We start from the raw sequence: 15,367 nt of genomic DNA on the forward strand, positions 1-15,367 counted from the left end.
TTGAGCACATTTTGAGGCTGAATGCAGTATATAATTATCGGATTGCGTTATCGGTTCCATTTTTTAAAATCCGGATTATCGGTGTGACGTCATAACTGTCATTATAAGCCGATAATTATAGGTAACCGACATTATTGTGCATCTTTAGGAAAACGTATCGCTTAGTAAAACTAATTTTAGAAGTTAATTTAAAAAAAAAAATAAATAAATAGATAAATGTAACGGAGTAAATGTAAAGCCTTACTACCCACCTCTGTATATACATATACTTTGTGTGTGTGTGTATGTATGTACATATACTGTATGTTTAGTATGTACACATTTGAAAATGATTTTTTTTTTAACAGAAATACATTATGAATTTATTTTTACTACTCAAATACGTGACTTAATTCTCATCGTTACAGAGTGTCTCCCAAGGAAAATTAATTTTGTAATTTTTTGACTTGATTCCTGACCCTCAAACTTTATGGTCATCACATTACACATTTATTCGCAAAAAAAACCCCACTTTGAATTACCTTGTGTTGAATTGTGCTACACAAATAAATTTGCCTTGCCTTTAAAAAACATGAATTTATCGTAAAATGACAGCTTTTTGTCCCTTACAAAATACATCTTCGCTCTTTTAAAAAATGACTAAAAATGTTTAATTATTGTCGTATCATAAGAACACACTTCCCACAAAACATTTCTGTATGTTCTAGTAAGAATATTTCCAAGATTCCGTTTGTTCCTACACGTGATCATTTCTGGCTCGACTTTGCAGAACCCAGCACGTTTGGTAAATGACGCAGACAAAAAAAAAAAATAGATCAGACTAAAAGGCAGAGGGGTGAAGGGCGCAAGGGGAGAGCAGTTTAGGAAAGTTTAGTTTTCCATTTTCTTTTTGTCTGTCTCGCCTGGAAACTGGCCGACGAGCAGCGGGGGAGTCTTTTAAAGCGAAAAAAAATATCGCCTCATTCCCACGGTAACAGCCGGGAGTCGGACTGCCGATAGCCTGGGTCGGATTTGGAATGGTTTCAGTATGGCGTCATTCTCAAAAAACGACTTTGTCTTACGGTGCGGTCTTCTCTTTTGGCCTTCCTGGGTAATAACAGCATTAAAACTAGTCTTGCACCGATACCATTTTTTGGCTCCCGATACCACATAAAAAAAAAAAAAAAATTTTGAAATATTAATATATTTAAATGTGTGCATGTATTAAATCCATCGGAGGCCATTGAAACAAGTATGGCAGAATTTGGCTTTGTTTACATGGACACTTTTATTCGGATTAAAAACTTGATCGGAATAAGAAATGCTATTGGGAATATTCTAACGCGATCCAGCCTATTCCGAACGAGAGGGGTCGTTTATGTCAACTGATAATGCGATTGATGCACGTGAAAAGACTATTCCAAATTTTCGGAACAAACCTTTTTTACCTGTGACGTAAGCATATGCGTTTCTGTTATTCCCAGACAGAGGCAGCGGAAGACAGGTTGATGCAAGACAAACTGGTCTGTATCTGAGATGAACACGTTGCTGAAGTTATTAAAAATGTATAATTTTTTAAATTTGAAATTGTTGAAAGACTTGACGGGATAAAAACAGGAAAAATATACGAAATAACAAGGAATAACGCTAACATTTTATGTCGAAATGGGTTCTTCTTCCTCTACTGTTCTTGGTTTATCTGGTCATGCTGCTTTCAAAAGCTCTGGGAAAGATGAGCCTGACCTTACCATATTGGAGTTCGTCATTTTCACGTGCTTTTGTTGTCATAGCAAAGAAAACATAGCACACACGGACTTCATTTTGGTTTGTTGCATTAGCAGAATTGTTTTAACATAGAGGTCGACCGATATGGGATTTTCAAATGCCAATGCCAAAACGGATATCTAAAAAAATTCAGCCAATTATCGATATCCATAGCTAATTTTGTGAGTTGATATTTGAAGCCGAAATACTTTTTCAAAGGCGCGCACATTATGTAAGGCCTTTTTTTTCTAATTGCTTCAACAGCTTCAAATTTACAATGATGACATGAGATTTAAAATATTATTTCGGTGTACGCAGCACTTCTTTTTATGATTATACACACTCAGCAAGAACAGGACATTTTTTTCAAATAATTAAATCCACCAAGACGTCACGATGAGATGCAAACAATTGAGAGGTTAAGAGGATGCTCGCCATGCTAAAGCTAATACTAACTAGAATGCTATGCTAAAACTCGAGTTACATTTAAAGTGTAAGGATCACTCAGTAAACACCTTAAAAGTCTAAAGCAACAATGCATATTTTCTCATGCAAGATAAAAAAAAAATCTTACAAAATTTATGAACCAGGCAAGCCTGAAGCTCCCTATAGCAGCATGCCTTCAAGCTACTGCAGGGTCCTTCCGGGGTCTTACGATCAGTCAGCGGCGGCCACAGTTGTCCACACAGATGCCTGATCAAAATCAGTGTACTTTTTTGGGGTATTTTTTTGTCAACGATATTAGAAAAACGTCCATATGTCTGCCAAGCGCTATTTAATACATCTACTACAACAAGAAGAGAACGCATCGAAATGCAAAAGGTAAGTTTTTGCTTGTAACTGAACATTTTAGTGAACACTTGGTTTAAAAAAAAAAAGTAAATATATAAATGTCTACACGATATTAAGATGGCGTCAAAAAACGTGCAGATTGATGATAAATCTTCTCAAAAAAAATATTTACCATTATTACGACACCACCTTAACCATCAATCTGCGCATGTCAAAATAATTTGTTCTGATGCATGAACACCCAAATACTAATCGGATCAATATTTTTAGTGTCCATGTGAACAGTGCATCTATTATAATTTTAATCCGTAAAATGATCGGATTAAAGAAATGTTGTCGGTGTAAACGTAGCCAGTAATATCAGTGAATTTCAGATCGTTGTGTAAAGAAGTGATATCGTATGATGTATTTATGAAATTGGTGAATTACGCCCCAAACACTTAGTTGCCCACAGATTCTATTAATATTTCTTTCTATATTCTAATATTTATTGATTGACACAATGTGAGGTAGGCACAAATGTACGTGAAAGAAATTGTGCATATCGAGGCGTTCTTAAAATAACGGCCCAAGTCATATTTTTTCCCAGGTGTGTACCCACACCTGTCTGCAAATCCAAACCCCATCCATAAGGGGGAACCCTGGAGCAAAAAATACCTTTCTGATGTTATTTCAAAGCAGTAACACGTTTCAGAATGTGATTCCGCGTGGATCTTATATAGCAAGCTGGTTTGATGAACAGTTTCAGAAGATTTAACATCAGGAGATTGGTTGTTCGCTAGTAGGGGGGCGGGGGTTGATGTCATATTTCAAACGCTCCACAGCGGGTGAGTGGAAGGGAGTCGGGAGGTTGGCTGGCTCGGCATCAGTCATGTCGAATCGTCCTCTGCTATTAATTATCGTCGTGCCGATTATTCCTTTTTCAAAGCAGCCCGAATTCAGCAGGGCAAACCCGCTGCGAGTCACACATGCTCAAACAATAGATTTTAGATGAAGTATTCTTTTTAATGAGTTCATCATGTCAAGCAAGTGAGTGAGTTCATAACTTCCAGAAAGCTATTCTGAGTATTCTCTTTTCTATCCCTTCAGAAATCTCTAAAACATTTAACATTCTCATTTTAGTTCCAAATGGTAATAATCCATAGTTTGTCTTCCACATCGTTAATGAATGAAATATCGCCCGATATCCAACTGTTGAGTCGTTAAAATGACAAATGGTAGTCATATTTTCCGCAAAGAAAATATTTTTTGGTCACTTAACTCATACCATACCATTTAAAAATTACTGGGTTTAAAAAAAAAAAAAAAAAAAAATTCTTTTTCATGGCATAACCACAGCACGTTTGTGTTCTTCGAAAAAGCAAAAGTTGGACATGTGAAATAAAACCGCTGAACAGTTTGTCAACTTTAAGTGCCAGCTGCCGCAATAAGACAAAGCATTGTCATTGTTTGGGGTATTTTTTTCTAATTTCGCTTCAAAGAAATTGTTGGCAGAACTAGCATTTTGCTTGCTTGCCGTGGCCAGAAAAGAATAAGAATCATCCAAGTAATCAGAATCGGGCTAACGTGGGCTAAAATGTTCAAGCTGAAATTGTGTGGGAAAATAATGCTAATGCTAAAAATGATGCTAACAAGAAACCAGCATGCTTCCCATTTATGTTTTGTTGCATTCCACCAAATTTCAGGAATTGCAATAATTTTAAATTTTGCTGTCATGTGATCCTTTAAAAGCTGTTAACGAAATACAGTCAACTTTAGCCAAGACGTATGCATTGTGGCTAACGCTACTGGACGCTGTGATTTATGGCGCGTGGGTGGCAGGCGTCAGGCACGCTCGGTCACCGACATGTCTGCAGAGGAAATGACCGCCGCCGCCTCAAACCACAAATGGGCACCAATGTCCATTACAGACTTACAAAAGACAGGCTGAATGCGTTCATTCACTGTAAATGTTTTTTTCAGTATGGGAAAAGAGAACTCAAAGTGGGCCAACCTCAAAGACTTCTTCATCAAGTATTCTTGTTCCGAAGACAATAATTCCTTTGGTGTCGATGATGGGGTTGGCCGATCGGAGCAGTTTCTGGGTGGTCTTCTTTTTACAGTCCAGAATGAGGGTGATGGTCTGCTTGTGCACACTGATGGCCACTCGATGCCACCTGGACAAGAACAAGAAGAATTGGTGTCAGTTCTCACGCGTGCTGAGTTACTGCTGAGACCCAAGTGAACATTGAAATTCAAATATCTTGCTTGTGTTTCCCATTGTAAAACCTACTTTACCCTAAGGATATGAACCCTAACCATACACCTAACTAATCTTTAAAATCAAACCCAATTTCACAACTCCACCTTAAATGTACAAGCATACTAACACTCCACATCAACCTAACACTAACCTTTGGTTTTTTTTTTTTGGTAAACCCTAATTTAAACCTCATGTACTCTGTGTAAATAGACACCTTTCCCAACAAATCTCATCCGCATCTCTACCAAGTATATTCTACTGAGCCCCAATGACGCTAACCCTAATTTGCTAATGATAAACCAAAAATCCTGAACCCTAACACCTAATCCTGTCCTAATGCTCACTAATACCCCACCACTAACACAAACTCCTTAACTAAATGCCTAAACCCAACCTCGTAATCTCTCTCATAACAAACCATTTACCCTAATGCCTAACCTTAACTTTACCCTACCAAACTCACTTTTAAACTAAACGTCTACAATCAAAATCATAATCCCAATAATCTAAACTCCAACCCATTTTCCCTAATCGTACTAACTTTACCCTATACATCTATTTTCTCAAGCTTATCCGAGGTCTGGTCGCAGGGGCAGCAGCTTCAGCAGGGAAGCAAAGACTTCCCTTTCCCCAGCCACTTCATCCAGCTCTTCCGAGAAGATCCCAATGTGGTCCGAAACCAGATGAGAGACGATATCTCCCCAGCGTGTCCTGTGTCAGCCCCACAGCCTCCTCTTAGTGGGACGTGCTCGAAACATTTTTCCAAGGAGGTGTCAGGAAGGCATCCTAATCAGATGCCCAAGCCACCTCATCTGGCTCTTCTCAAAGCGGAGGATCAGCGGCTCTACTCCGAGTCCCTCCTAGATGACTGAGCTTCAATCCGCTTTTCCAGAGATGGGCAAACTATTCCATAAAGGGCCACATTTGGTGCGGATTTTTGTTGCAACCAATCAAGAGGACACCATGATTGCAATCAGTTGCTTCTCATTTCCCCAGACCTCTCATAGGTTAAACTGCCTGTGCTGGATCAATTGTAACAAAGATTTGACCAATTTGACCGATTTGACCACCTCCGCACTATTCACTTGTATCCGGGATCTTGTCCTTTCGGTCACGACCCACAGCTCGTGACGAAAGCTGAGGGTAGGAACGTAGATCGACAGGTAAATAGAGAACTTCGCCTTTCAGCTCAGCTCCTTCTTCACCATGACGGACCGATGCGGAGTCCGCATCACTGCAGATGCCGCACCAATCCATTTTCGCCTCACTTGTGAACAAGACCCCAAGATACTTCAACTCCTGTACTTGGGAAATGACCTCATCCCTGACCCGGAGAGGGCATTCCATCTTTTCCCTGACTAAGGACAATGGTCTCAGATTTGGAAGTGCTTATTCTCATCCCGACCGCTTTATACTCTGTTGCTTACCGCTCCAGGGAGAGTTGAAGATCGCGACCTGAACTTTCCCCTCCCTAATTCAAACCCCTTAACTCAGGGGTGGGCAAAAAAGGTTCTTAAGGGCCATAGTAGGTCCTGGTCTTTGTTCCAACTGATCCAGCACGGACAGTTTAACCAATGATGTTTCTGCTGAAACAAGAAGCAACTGACTGCAATCAACTGATTGCACTTGCAAGACACCATATTACTGTAAAGGTTTTCTTCTTGATGAGGTGGAGTAGAAGCCCATGCCAATTGAGGCCCCTTGTGGAATAGTGTTCCCACTCTTGCCATAACTGAATACCAAATGATCACAGTAACCTAAACACTAATAACATCCTCTATCGCTACAAACTTTCCCCTACCTATCTCAAAACCCAAACGCTAGACCTAAATCCTGAAACAAACCCCAAATCATACAGTTAGTCCTAACACCCAAACGCCTTAACGCCTAGCTCCTAAACTTTGATACAAAAGCCCATAAAACAAGTCCACCTACTTTCCGTCAGCCAGGTTGATCCCCCGGAAAAGCGGGTAGTCCTCCGGTCCGGGCTTTCCTGTGTGGTCCTCGTAGAGGAAAACGGGCGAGCGCCCCATTTCCAGTCCCAGTTGCTGGATTCCCTGCTCATTGTACACTGACAACAGGAAAGACTGGCTGCCCTTCTTGGGCTTCACCGTGGCCATGATGGAAAAGTCCTCAGGGAATACATCACCTGGTGAGGGAGAGGAAAGAGTCCAACGCTTGGTTCATTGGCGGAATATTGGACAGAACACAAAATAGACGAGGAATATAGTGCACGGAACAATCCGATAAGGCAGTCTGGAGCACCACAAGGAAACAATTATGTTGGCGGTGCAATCACTTGAAAAACCTCCAGAGTTTAATTGAAAATCTTCCAAACTGCTCCTTTGAAAAAAAGCTTTTTTTTATCTTTATGAGGGTATCCATCAAAAAAAATGTTGCGATGAAAACACTAATGATCAAATAATATACACTATACAGTATGAATCCATAGTATAAACAGATTTAGCATTCGCCAAGACTTTCTTCAAATGTGAAAATGAAAAAGATGTTCACTCCAAGTCCTCCCCCTCGGTTCCTCATTTTTATGGAAGCTGATTTTGACATGCGTGACAACTGCAGGGAATTCAATTTGGAATTTCCTCCTGGTGTAATCCTACAGTGAAAATGAGTGAGAAGAACACGTGAACCTAATTACCGATTTTAAATTGGGGTGTTCCACCAAGTGACTATGTCAATGATGTCCAAAAAATGACCCAATGGCCCAGTTTTTTTTTTTAATTGTCCCACAACAAATAATGATAATAAGCACAAGAAGCTTAAATTCACCCTGCATTCTGTTGCACTTCTTAGCTATATCACTAGATGGAGCTAGTCACGTAAACAGTGCCTCTCCATTAGCTCAGGGGTCAAAACCAAACATGTTGAAATCAATCTAGATTTAAGTACAGTGGCACATCGAGATGCGATGTATATAAAAAATTCATTTTATGAAAAGGTTTTCAGAGCTTTATGACTTCATATTACGAAAAACTACTTCAGCATACGAAAGATGGTACATTTTGTAATAGATCTTTCCCGCTTGCAGTAATGCAATAATGTAACGACCCTTGACTATAAATGTAAACAAACAAAATATACTTTATAAATATAATCAAGCACCACTAGGGGGCGACATAGGGGGGCAGAAATTTTAATGTGGTGTTTTAGTAGAGCTTTGAAAGATTTAGACGATTTGCATGTAAAACGCGATTCATTATACGAAAAAAATCATGATACGAAAGCCACTCTGGAACAAATTAATTTCCTATCTTAAGGTACTGCTGTATTTTTGTTTTGCAGGAAGCATAGAGCAGGTAGTCCTTCCACACGCGAGTAAGAGCGAAAGATTACAGCTGCATTTCTTACTTGAGAAGCATCCACAGAGCCACACCTGTACATAACACTTTTTGTACTGTTTATTGTACGTTTTTAATTTAGGTCAAATACTTGGGTCGAGTTTATTTGATTGTTTTTGATGATGTGCGGACGCTAACTGATACATGCTTGTTATTTGTGTGGATTGTTATTTCAGTATCAGCAGCTGTTTATGAATGCAAATTTTAATTGCTGTTATTGAAGTTGAAACTGAATTAATTTCATCTTTATTTTAGTTTCATTCTGCAAGCATTGATGTCCCGAGCAGCTGAATAAAGTCAGCAAACCACATGGACGTCAGTATGGCATCTTCATTTCAGAGCTAAGCTCATTGTCGAACTAGGTCTTAGCTCCATTGTCTCGTTGAGGACAGTAGAATGACGTATAACGTGTTGTGGATAGTTATTTTGAGATTTGAACGGTATTTAGGGGTATTTAAAGTGTTCATTCCGACTGAAGCGAAACTTTGGATTACGTCGCCAGCGTAGGAACAGAACTCGTACGTAACCCGGGGACTACCTGTACTCCAATTTGATAAATTGACCTATCTTGGTTGTGATTTATTTATTTATTTATTTATTTATTTATTTATTGTTTGCTGGGAATTGTGTCTGTTTTGCAAAGTTTGTTTTAGTAGTGTAAATATACAGTATATACAGTGTACCACAAAAGTGAGTACACCCCTCGCATTTCTGCAGATATTTAACATAGGGTTGTCAAAATTATCGCGTTAACGGGCGGTAATTAATTTTTTTAATTAATCACGTTAAAGTATTTGACGCAATTAACGCACATGCCCTGCTCAAACAGATTAAAATGACAGAACAGGGTCATTTGCACTTGTTACTTGTGTTTTGTGGCCCTCTGCTTGTGCTTGGGTGCGACTGATTTTATGACCATGAGAATTGTGAGGAATGAGAATTTCAACAATAATTTACAGAAAAATATGGTATATTTTATAGATGTTTGAATTGCGATTAATTACGATTAATTAATTTTTAAGCTGTGATTAATTCGATTAAAAATTTTAATCGTATAACAGCCCTAATTTAACTATATTTTTTCATGGGACAACACTGACAAAATGACACTTTGACACAACGAAAAGTTATCTGTGTGCAGCTTATATAATAGACTTAATTAATTTCCCCCTCAAAATAAGTAAAAATATAGCCATTAATATTTAAACCCTCTGCAACAAAAGTGAGTACACCCCTTAGAAACTACGTACATCCCTAACTGTTCAAATTGAGTACTGCTTGTCATTTTCCCTCCAAAATGTGATGTGACTCGTTACAGGAGTGCTTTCAGCATTGCTGCAGAGATTGAAGAGGTTGGGGGTCAGCCTGTTAGTGCTCAGACCATACACCGCACTCTACATCAAATTGGTGTGCATGGCTGTCACCCCAGGAGGAAGCCTCTTCTGAAGACGGTACACAAGAAAGCTCGCCCTTCTCATCAGACCATAGGACATGGTTCCAGTAATCCATGTGCTTTGTTGACATGTTTTTAGCAAACTGTTTGCGGGCTTTCTTGTGTACCGTCTTCAGAAGAGGCTATTGTATATAACTCTATTATATAAGCTGCACACAGACTACTTTTCATTGTGTCAAAGTGTCATCAAAGATATACTTAAATATCTACAGAAATGCAAGGGGTGGACTCACTTTTGTGATACACTGTGTATATTGCAATATCCTTATACCTCTGGATTATTTTGAATATTTTACTCATTCATTGCCATTGACAGCTATAGACATCGAATCCATTTCAACTTGGAAGACTGGTATTGAGCGATCATTTTCACTGCCACTGACAGGGATGGACGTTCGATCCAATTTGACTGTTTCCCAGTCAAAATAGATTGGATGTCTATCGCCATTACAGGCAGTAATACAGGCAGGCCCAGAATGAAGATTATTTTATACTTATGTTCATGTTTCAAATTTCAAAACAAGGCGTCATACACATCACTCTAATAATGTAACATTTAGTCAAACAGGAGTCCTGTTGAAGATTTTACAGCCCCCACATTTGAGTCAGAAAATTGGAAGCTGCTGACGACACGAACCCTGGCGGCGTTAGCTTCTGTAGCCTGAGGCGCTAATTTGCGCAATCTTTCGCAGACGTACCGCGGCGTGGGAAAAGTGCACTATAATTAGCATGTTCTTTTCGGGTTGTAAAGGTAATAGAAATTACTCCTGTGTCTGAATTTTTAACTCATCATCCTTTCCCCGGGTCTGATGACCGCACGTCTGTGCTCGCTTTTCCATAACGCCACCGCAAGTGCTCGATGTGTTGTCCAACAGTGTTTAGCATCTCTTTGTCTTTCATTTTTTAAGGATTAGGTGGCAGAAAGCTGAGGTTAATAGTATAAAAAGTCTCAGCTGGGTTGGAAAATTAATAGGGTGGGGTGATGTCATTGGCTAGGCTTTCTTCTTGATTAAAAAAAAAAAAAAAGTAAAACATGGACTACAAGCAACTACATGAACAGGCACATGATTTTATTGTAATCCCAGCCTCTGAGGTTAGCTAGCAGTTTATATTTGCACCATTTTTGAGAAACTAAAAACTGGAGTGGTCATGTTTCAAAAACTCTGAAACATTTTTGTTTGTTTGTTTCAATTCAATCATAAAAGTGTGAAAGTTTTTCCCCCCCATCTGTTTAAAAAAGTTAGCATATTCATGCATTACAATAGCATGACATTTCCAATTCTTTGAGTGCGCCAGAGTCATGTAATTATAGCGTGTGCATCTAAACAGAGTTTGTTTGCTCTTTGAGTGTCGCTTTCAAAGCGAATATTGCTTTTCGGGCTAGCGTGACGGGACATGGCTGCCAATAAGAATCACAGCCACATCACTAGCATCTCGACCTTATTTTATCCACCAAATCGCTAAATCATTCAAAGAGAAAAAATGTACGCCTCTTTTTTTGGGGGGGGGGGCAAAGGGAAAAAGAAGATGATGCTACAAAGGACAGAAAAATGATAGACGATGGAAAATAACGGCGCATCAGGGAAAAGTGAGAGAAGATGGGGAAAAAAAGATTCAAAGCCACATCAGTGCAGTTTAGCTCATAAAAGCTCTTCAGTTTAGCCTGTGGGTGGGCAAAATATGGCCCTCGGACTGTATAGGGATCACGCCGTTCTTTAATTCTACCCATTTTATGTTGTCGTTTTAGTTTGCTAATCTTAAAATTGATGATCTAGTAATTCATTTTTATTCATGAATTCTTTACATTGAATATTTAGTCAATCATCTAAGATAAATTTTATGGACGAATAAGTTTCCAAACCTGAAAACTCAATATAGTATTTTTAAAATGATCTATCTAAATAATTTATTCATTTAATTAATTATAATTAAAAAAAAAAAAAAAAAAAAAATCATGAGTTTTTATTAGAATAAAGACATTCACATATTTGTCACATAAACTTACGTTTCTTGTCATTTTTATTAATTCCAGTAAAAAAAAAAAATGCAAGAAAAAATGAATATTGGCATATTTTAAATCACTTTTTTCCTTTTTAAAAATACTTTAATAATAAAACGATTGGTTAATTAATTGGTTTAATGGCCTTATTATTTTTCCATACTGCCAAAACTTTGCATAAAATCACTTTTGCTATGTGGCTAAATATAATTTTATACTTACAATCATGAAATCATGAACATTTATCTTTAACATATTTGTCCATATTACACAAGTAACATTTAAAATCTGCAGCATTTATTACAACTATTCACATTATTTACAATTTGACATACTTTATGAGCATCAATTTCACATTTTGGGGGGGATTAAATCAAGAAAAAAAAATAGTAAAAAAAATTATTCAATAGAGTACAAGTGACATTTCCTCGTTTTTATTCAATTTTATGAAATAAAATGTTTGTAAACGTGTACTACTATATATATTGTAACATTCGTACAACAAATGTCTGCACTTTTTCAATGAATGGATTCAAAGTTCATAAGGGTAGGCTGACGTAAATAATCAAGTTATACGGGAGCCTATAAAAGTGCCACCTGCAGGGCATGAAAAGGGAAAAAAACGGAAATTGCTCTCCCACTTTGTTTGTCCACGATATCCCTGCCATACGGACTCAAAAGTCCGTAAAAATGGAATGGACTGAGGCACCTGCAGGGGATTAGTGTCAAGCTGAGCTCACCTGGATATAGTTGTTTGGTGGGAGCGCTGAGCTGCGCCTCTTTGGAGACTCGGTAGGCAACGTCGGGTCCTTGCGACGACCGCCGATTCGAGCAGAACCCCGTTGTTTTCGTGACGCCTTCGGGTAAATTAGGAAAATCTAAAATCTTCAAGAGGTTGGCTGGTTCAGCTGCACAGGAAGGTGGAAGAAGGAAAAAACACAAAAGAAATTTCTGTTAGTAAAAATTGATTTGACACTGTTCAATCCAATGGCTATCATTGATGTCAACAGACGTCCATTTCATTTGAATGGGCGGGCTGGAGGTGATCGACCAATTTGTGAGCCTCTATCGCAATTGTCAGTGGTGACAAGAAGGAAAATATTTCGTCAACGAACAATTTTTTTTTCATAACGATGACAAAATGAGAACGAGCCAAAAACATGTCTTGGGAGAGTAAAACATAACGAGACAAATCCCGGTTTTCCTCTCAAGAGAGGAAAATGTTTCCATCATAGGTTCACAATGTGTGACATTTTCTTATTTTATGTGTAGTACGTCAGCCTGCATGGTAGCATTGCTTGGTTTTGTCACTCATGTGACTTGCTGTGCCTCTCACCCCTCTCACTGATAAGTTTGTCAGGCTCCAGGCTTGCTTGTTTTGAAAAATATGGTATTATTTTCTTATCTTGGCAACAGAGAATATGCAATGTTGCTTTAGCATTTAAAGGTCTGTGCTGAGTGTTCATCACACAATAAATGTAACTCATAGCATTAGCATGGCATTTGTGTTTGAGTTAGCATTAGCATTTAGGGTGGCGAGCGTCCTCTTCAACCCTCTGACTTTTTTTTTTTTTTTGGCATACAATTTGTCGCGTCCAGGTCGGTATAATTTATTGAAAAAATTGTACTATTTTCATGCTGAGTGTGTTATATCATCACAAAGTTGTCCTTGTATACGCTACGATATGTAATAATGTTCATTTAATGTTCAACTTGCCAGGCTTCAAGCTTGCTTGTTTTGAAACACATGGTGTGATGTTTTCTTATCTTGGCAAGAGAGAGTATGCAGTGTTGCTTTACCTTTAAAGGTCTCTGCTTAGTGTTCATCACACACTAAATGTAACTCGTAGCATGAGCATAGCATTCGTGTTCGAGTTAGCATTAGCATTTCGCGTGGCGAGCGTCCTCTTAAACCCTCGCACAAGTGAGTGCGAATTATCATCACAAAGTTGTCCTTGTTGATGCTACGATATGTGATAATGTTCATTCAAAGTTGTTAGAAACCTTTATTTATTTTTGGACTAAAACCTTTGAATTCTACAGACCAAAACATTTCAAGTAAGCGTCGATTTAAAATAGACGAAGACGAACACACTTTGAAATGACCAAAATTTGGCTACGACTAGTATTTTTGTTCAAAAGACGAAAATTAAAAGGGCTGTCATACACAACACAGGTGATTCAGTTTTGTTTTGGTTTGGTTTTTTGCTGACAGTAGCACAATTTAACGGGAAATGTTCATACCATACCACCATCTCTTTCCAAGCAATGCTAAAAGGACCGCAGGCCAAAACGTGCAATTAGCACACTCGCCAATTCCACCAGAGTACACATTTGGGGTCAGCCTGTGCTGCACCCCCCCGGAGTGCCAAAACCACTCTGTTCCAACAGCTGTTCCCACAAAAGTGTACGGCTTCGGCCATGTGGACAGAATAGGGGTCGCCTCCACACAAAGGACGGGCACACAACTTTTTACGGCACCCATGGAACAAAAGTGAGAATGCGCCAGGATAGTAACCGTGTTCAGGTATGACATTCTTGCGAGTGGGACGACCGAGGGACCACACACGCATGGAAAAACAGAGAAAGTGCACGTGACCTGTCACAGCTGGACGGGAGAGCGTGCCGGAATCTCCCGCTTCCACGCAAGGGAAAGTGACAAGAAGGAACACAAATTTTTTGCTACTGAATATGCCTTGTCAGCAAAATAAGTGGAAATAGATACTCTGCTTTCATTATCAGATTAGTATGATATTTTGGGGGGTGGCAAATATTGAAAAATCCCAGGATTTTTTTTTTTTACCTAAAATTTTTTTAGCTATTTCTTAATATATGAAACAGACTTCTCTCCCCGATATTTTCATTCATCTTCTGTACTGCTTATCTTCAATTGGGCAGTAGGTGGGGCACATCCTGAATTTGTTAGCAGCCAATCGCAGTTCACAGAGAGGAAAAACAAGCATTCACGCACACATTCGTACATACAATTTGGAGTGTTGGATTAGGGAGGAAATTGGAGTACCCAGAGAAAAGCCATGCAGGTATGCGAACGCCACATAGGAAGGCCAGAGCCCATGATTGAACCATTGATCTCAGAAACGCGAGGCAGACATGCTACTCACTCATTTCAAAGAAAACATCATTATGCAACAAATAGAAAGTTTTTAACAATTAACTCATTTGGCGTCTATTAACAGCAAATGATCGCACCTAGTTAAATTCGATCGGACGTCAATTGCAGTCATTAGGTGTTCTTAATATCAGTTTCCCTCTTTTTACGAACAACCACAACACATACTTTGGGATCTGAGTTAAGCTAGCAATAACTTGAATAGATGTCCACTGCAGTGACCACCGTCCCTAAAAGGCTTAAAAGTAACAATTAGCTTCATGATTAGTCGTTTATTCAGTTGCTTCGTCCCCTTTAATAAAGTGGAAGGTGCCATTTAAAAGTGTTCAAATTCCAACATCTGTTATGAAATGGTCTCATATCAAAACTGAATGTCTGCAGTTGAAGCACAAACTGTTCTTGTTTAGAGCAAAAAAATTAATAAAGTTTAAGATACTGTACAAGCTTTAGCATTGTGTGCAGAAGACCACAGATGTGGAACAAACTTGATGAAATGCTAAAGATTTCACATTCCATCTTCATCTTTGAGGGGAAAAAACTTTAAAAAAAAATTCACTTCTAGCACTGTACAGTATATACAGTATAGGGTGTGACAAAATATCGAAAAGGTGATATATCGTGATACTTTGTATCCAAAAGGTTATCGATATGC

The 15,367-nt window shown here is 38.7% G+C and overlaps 1 protein-coding gene across 3 annotated transcripts in view; it reads right to left on the minus strand.

The window, feature by feature from the left end:
- Positions 1-15,367, minus strand: part of col5a1 (procollagen, type V, alpha 1) — a 127,290-nt gene that overhangs the window by 81,453 nt on the left and 30,470 nt on the right. For all 3 annotated transcript variants that reach the window (XM_057818117.1, XM_057818116.1, XM_057818118.1), the window contains exons 2-4: positions 12,326-12,493; positions 6,713-6,926; positions 4,529-4,691 (exon numbers count right to left, since the gene is read on the minus strand). In XM_057818117.1, coding sequence (XP_057674100.1) covers positions 4,529-4,691; positions 6,713-6,926; positions 12,326-12,493 — 545 coding nt within the window. The remainder of the gene's footprint in view (positions 1-4,528; positions 4,692-6,712; positions 6,927-12,325; positions 12,494-15,367) is intronic.

Source organism: Corythoichthys intestinalis, chromosome 17, assembly GCF_030265065.1.
Source record: "Corythoichthys intestinalis isolate RoL2023-P3 chromosome 17, ASM3026506v1, whole genome shotgun sequence".
Taxonomy (NCBI): domain Eukaryota; kingdom Metazoa; phylum Chordata; class Actinopteri; order Syngnathiformes; family Syngnathidae; genus Corythoichthys; species Corythoichthys intestinalis.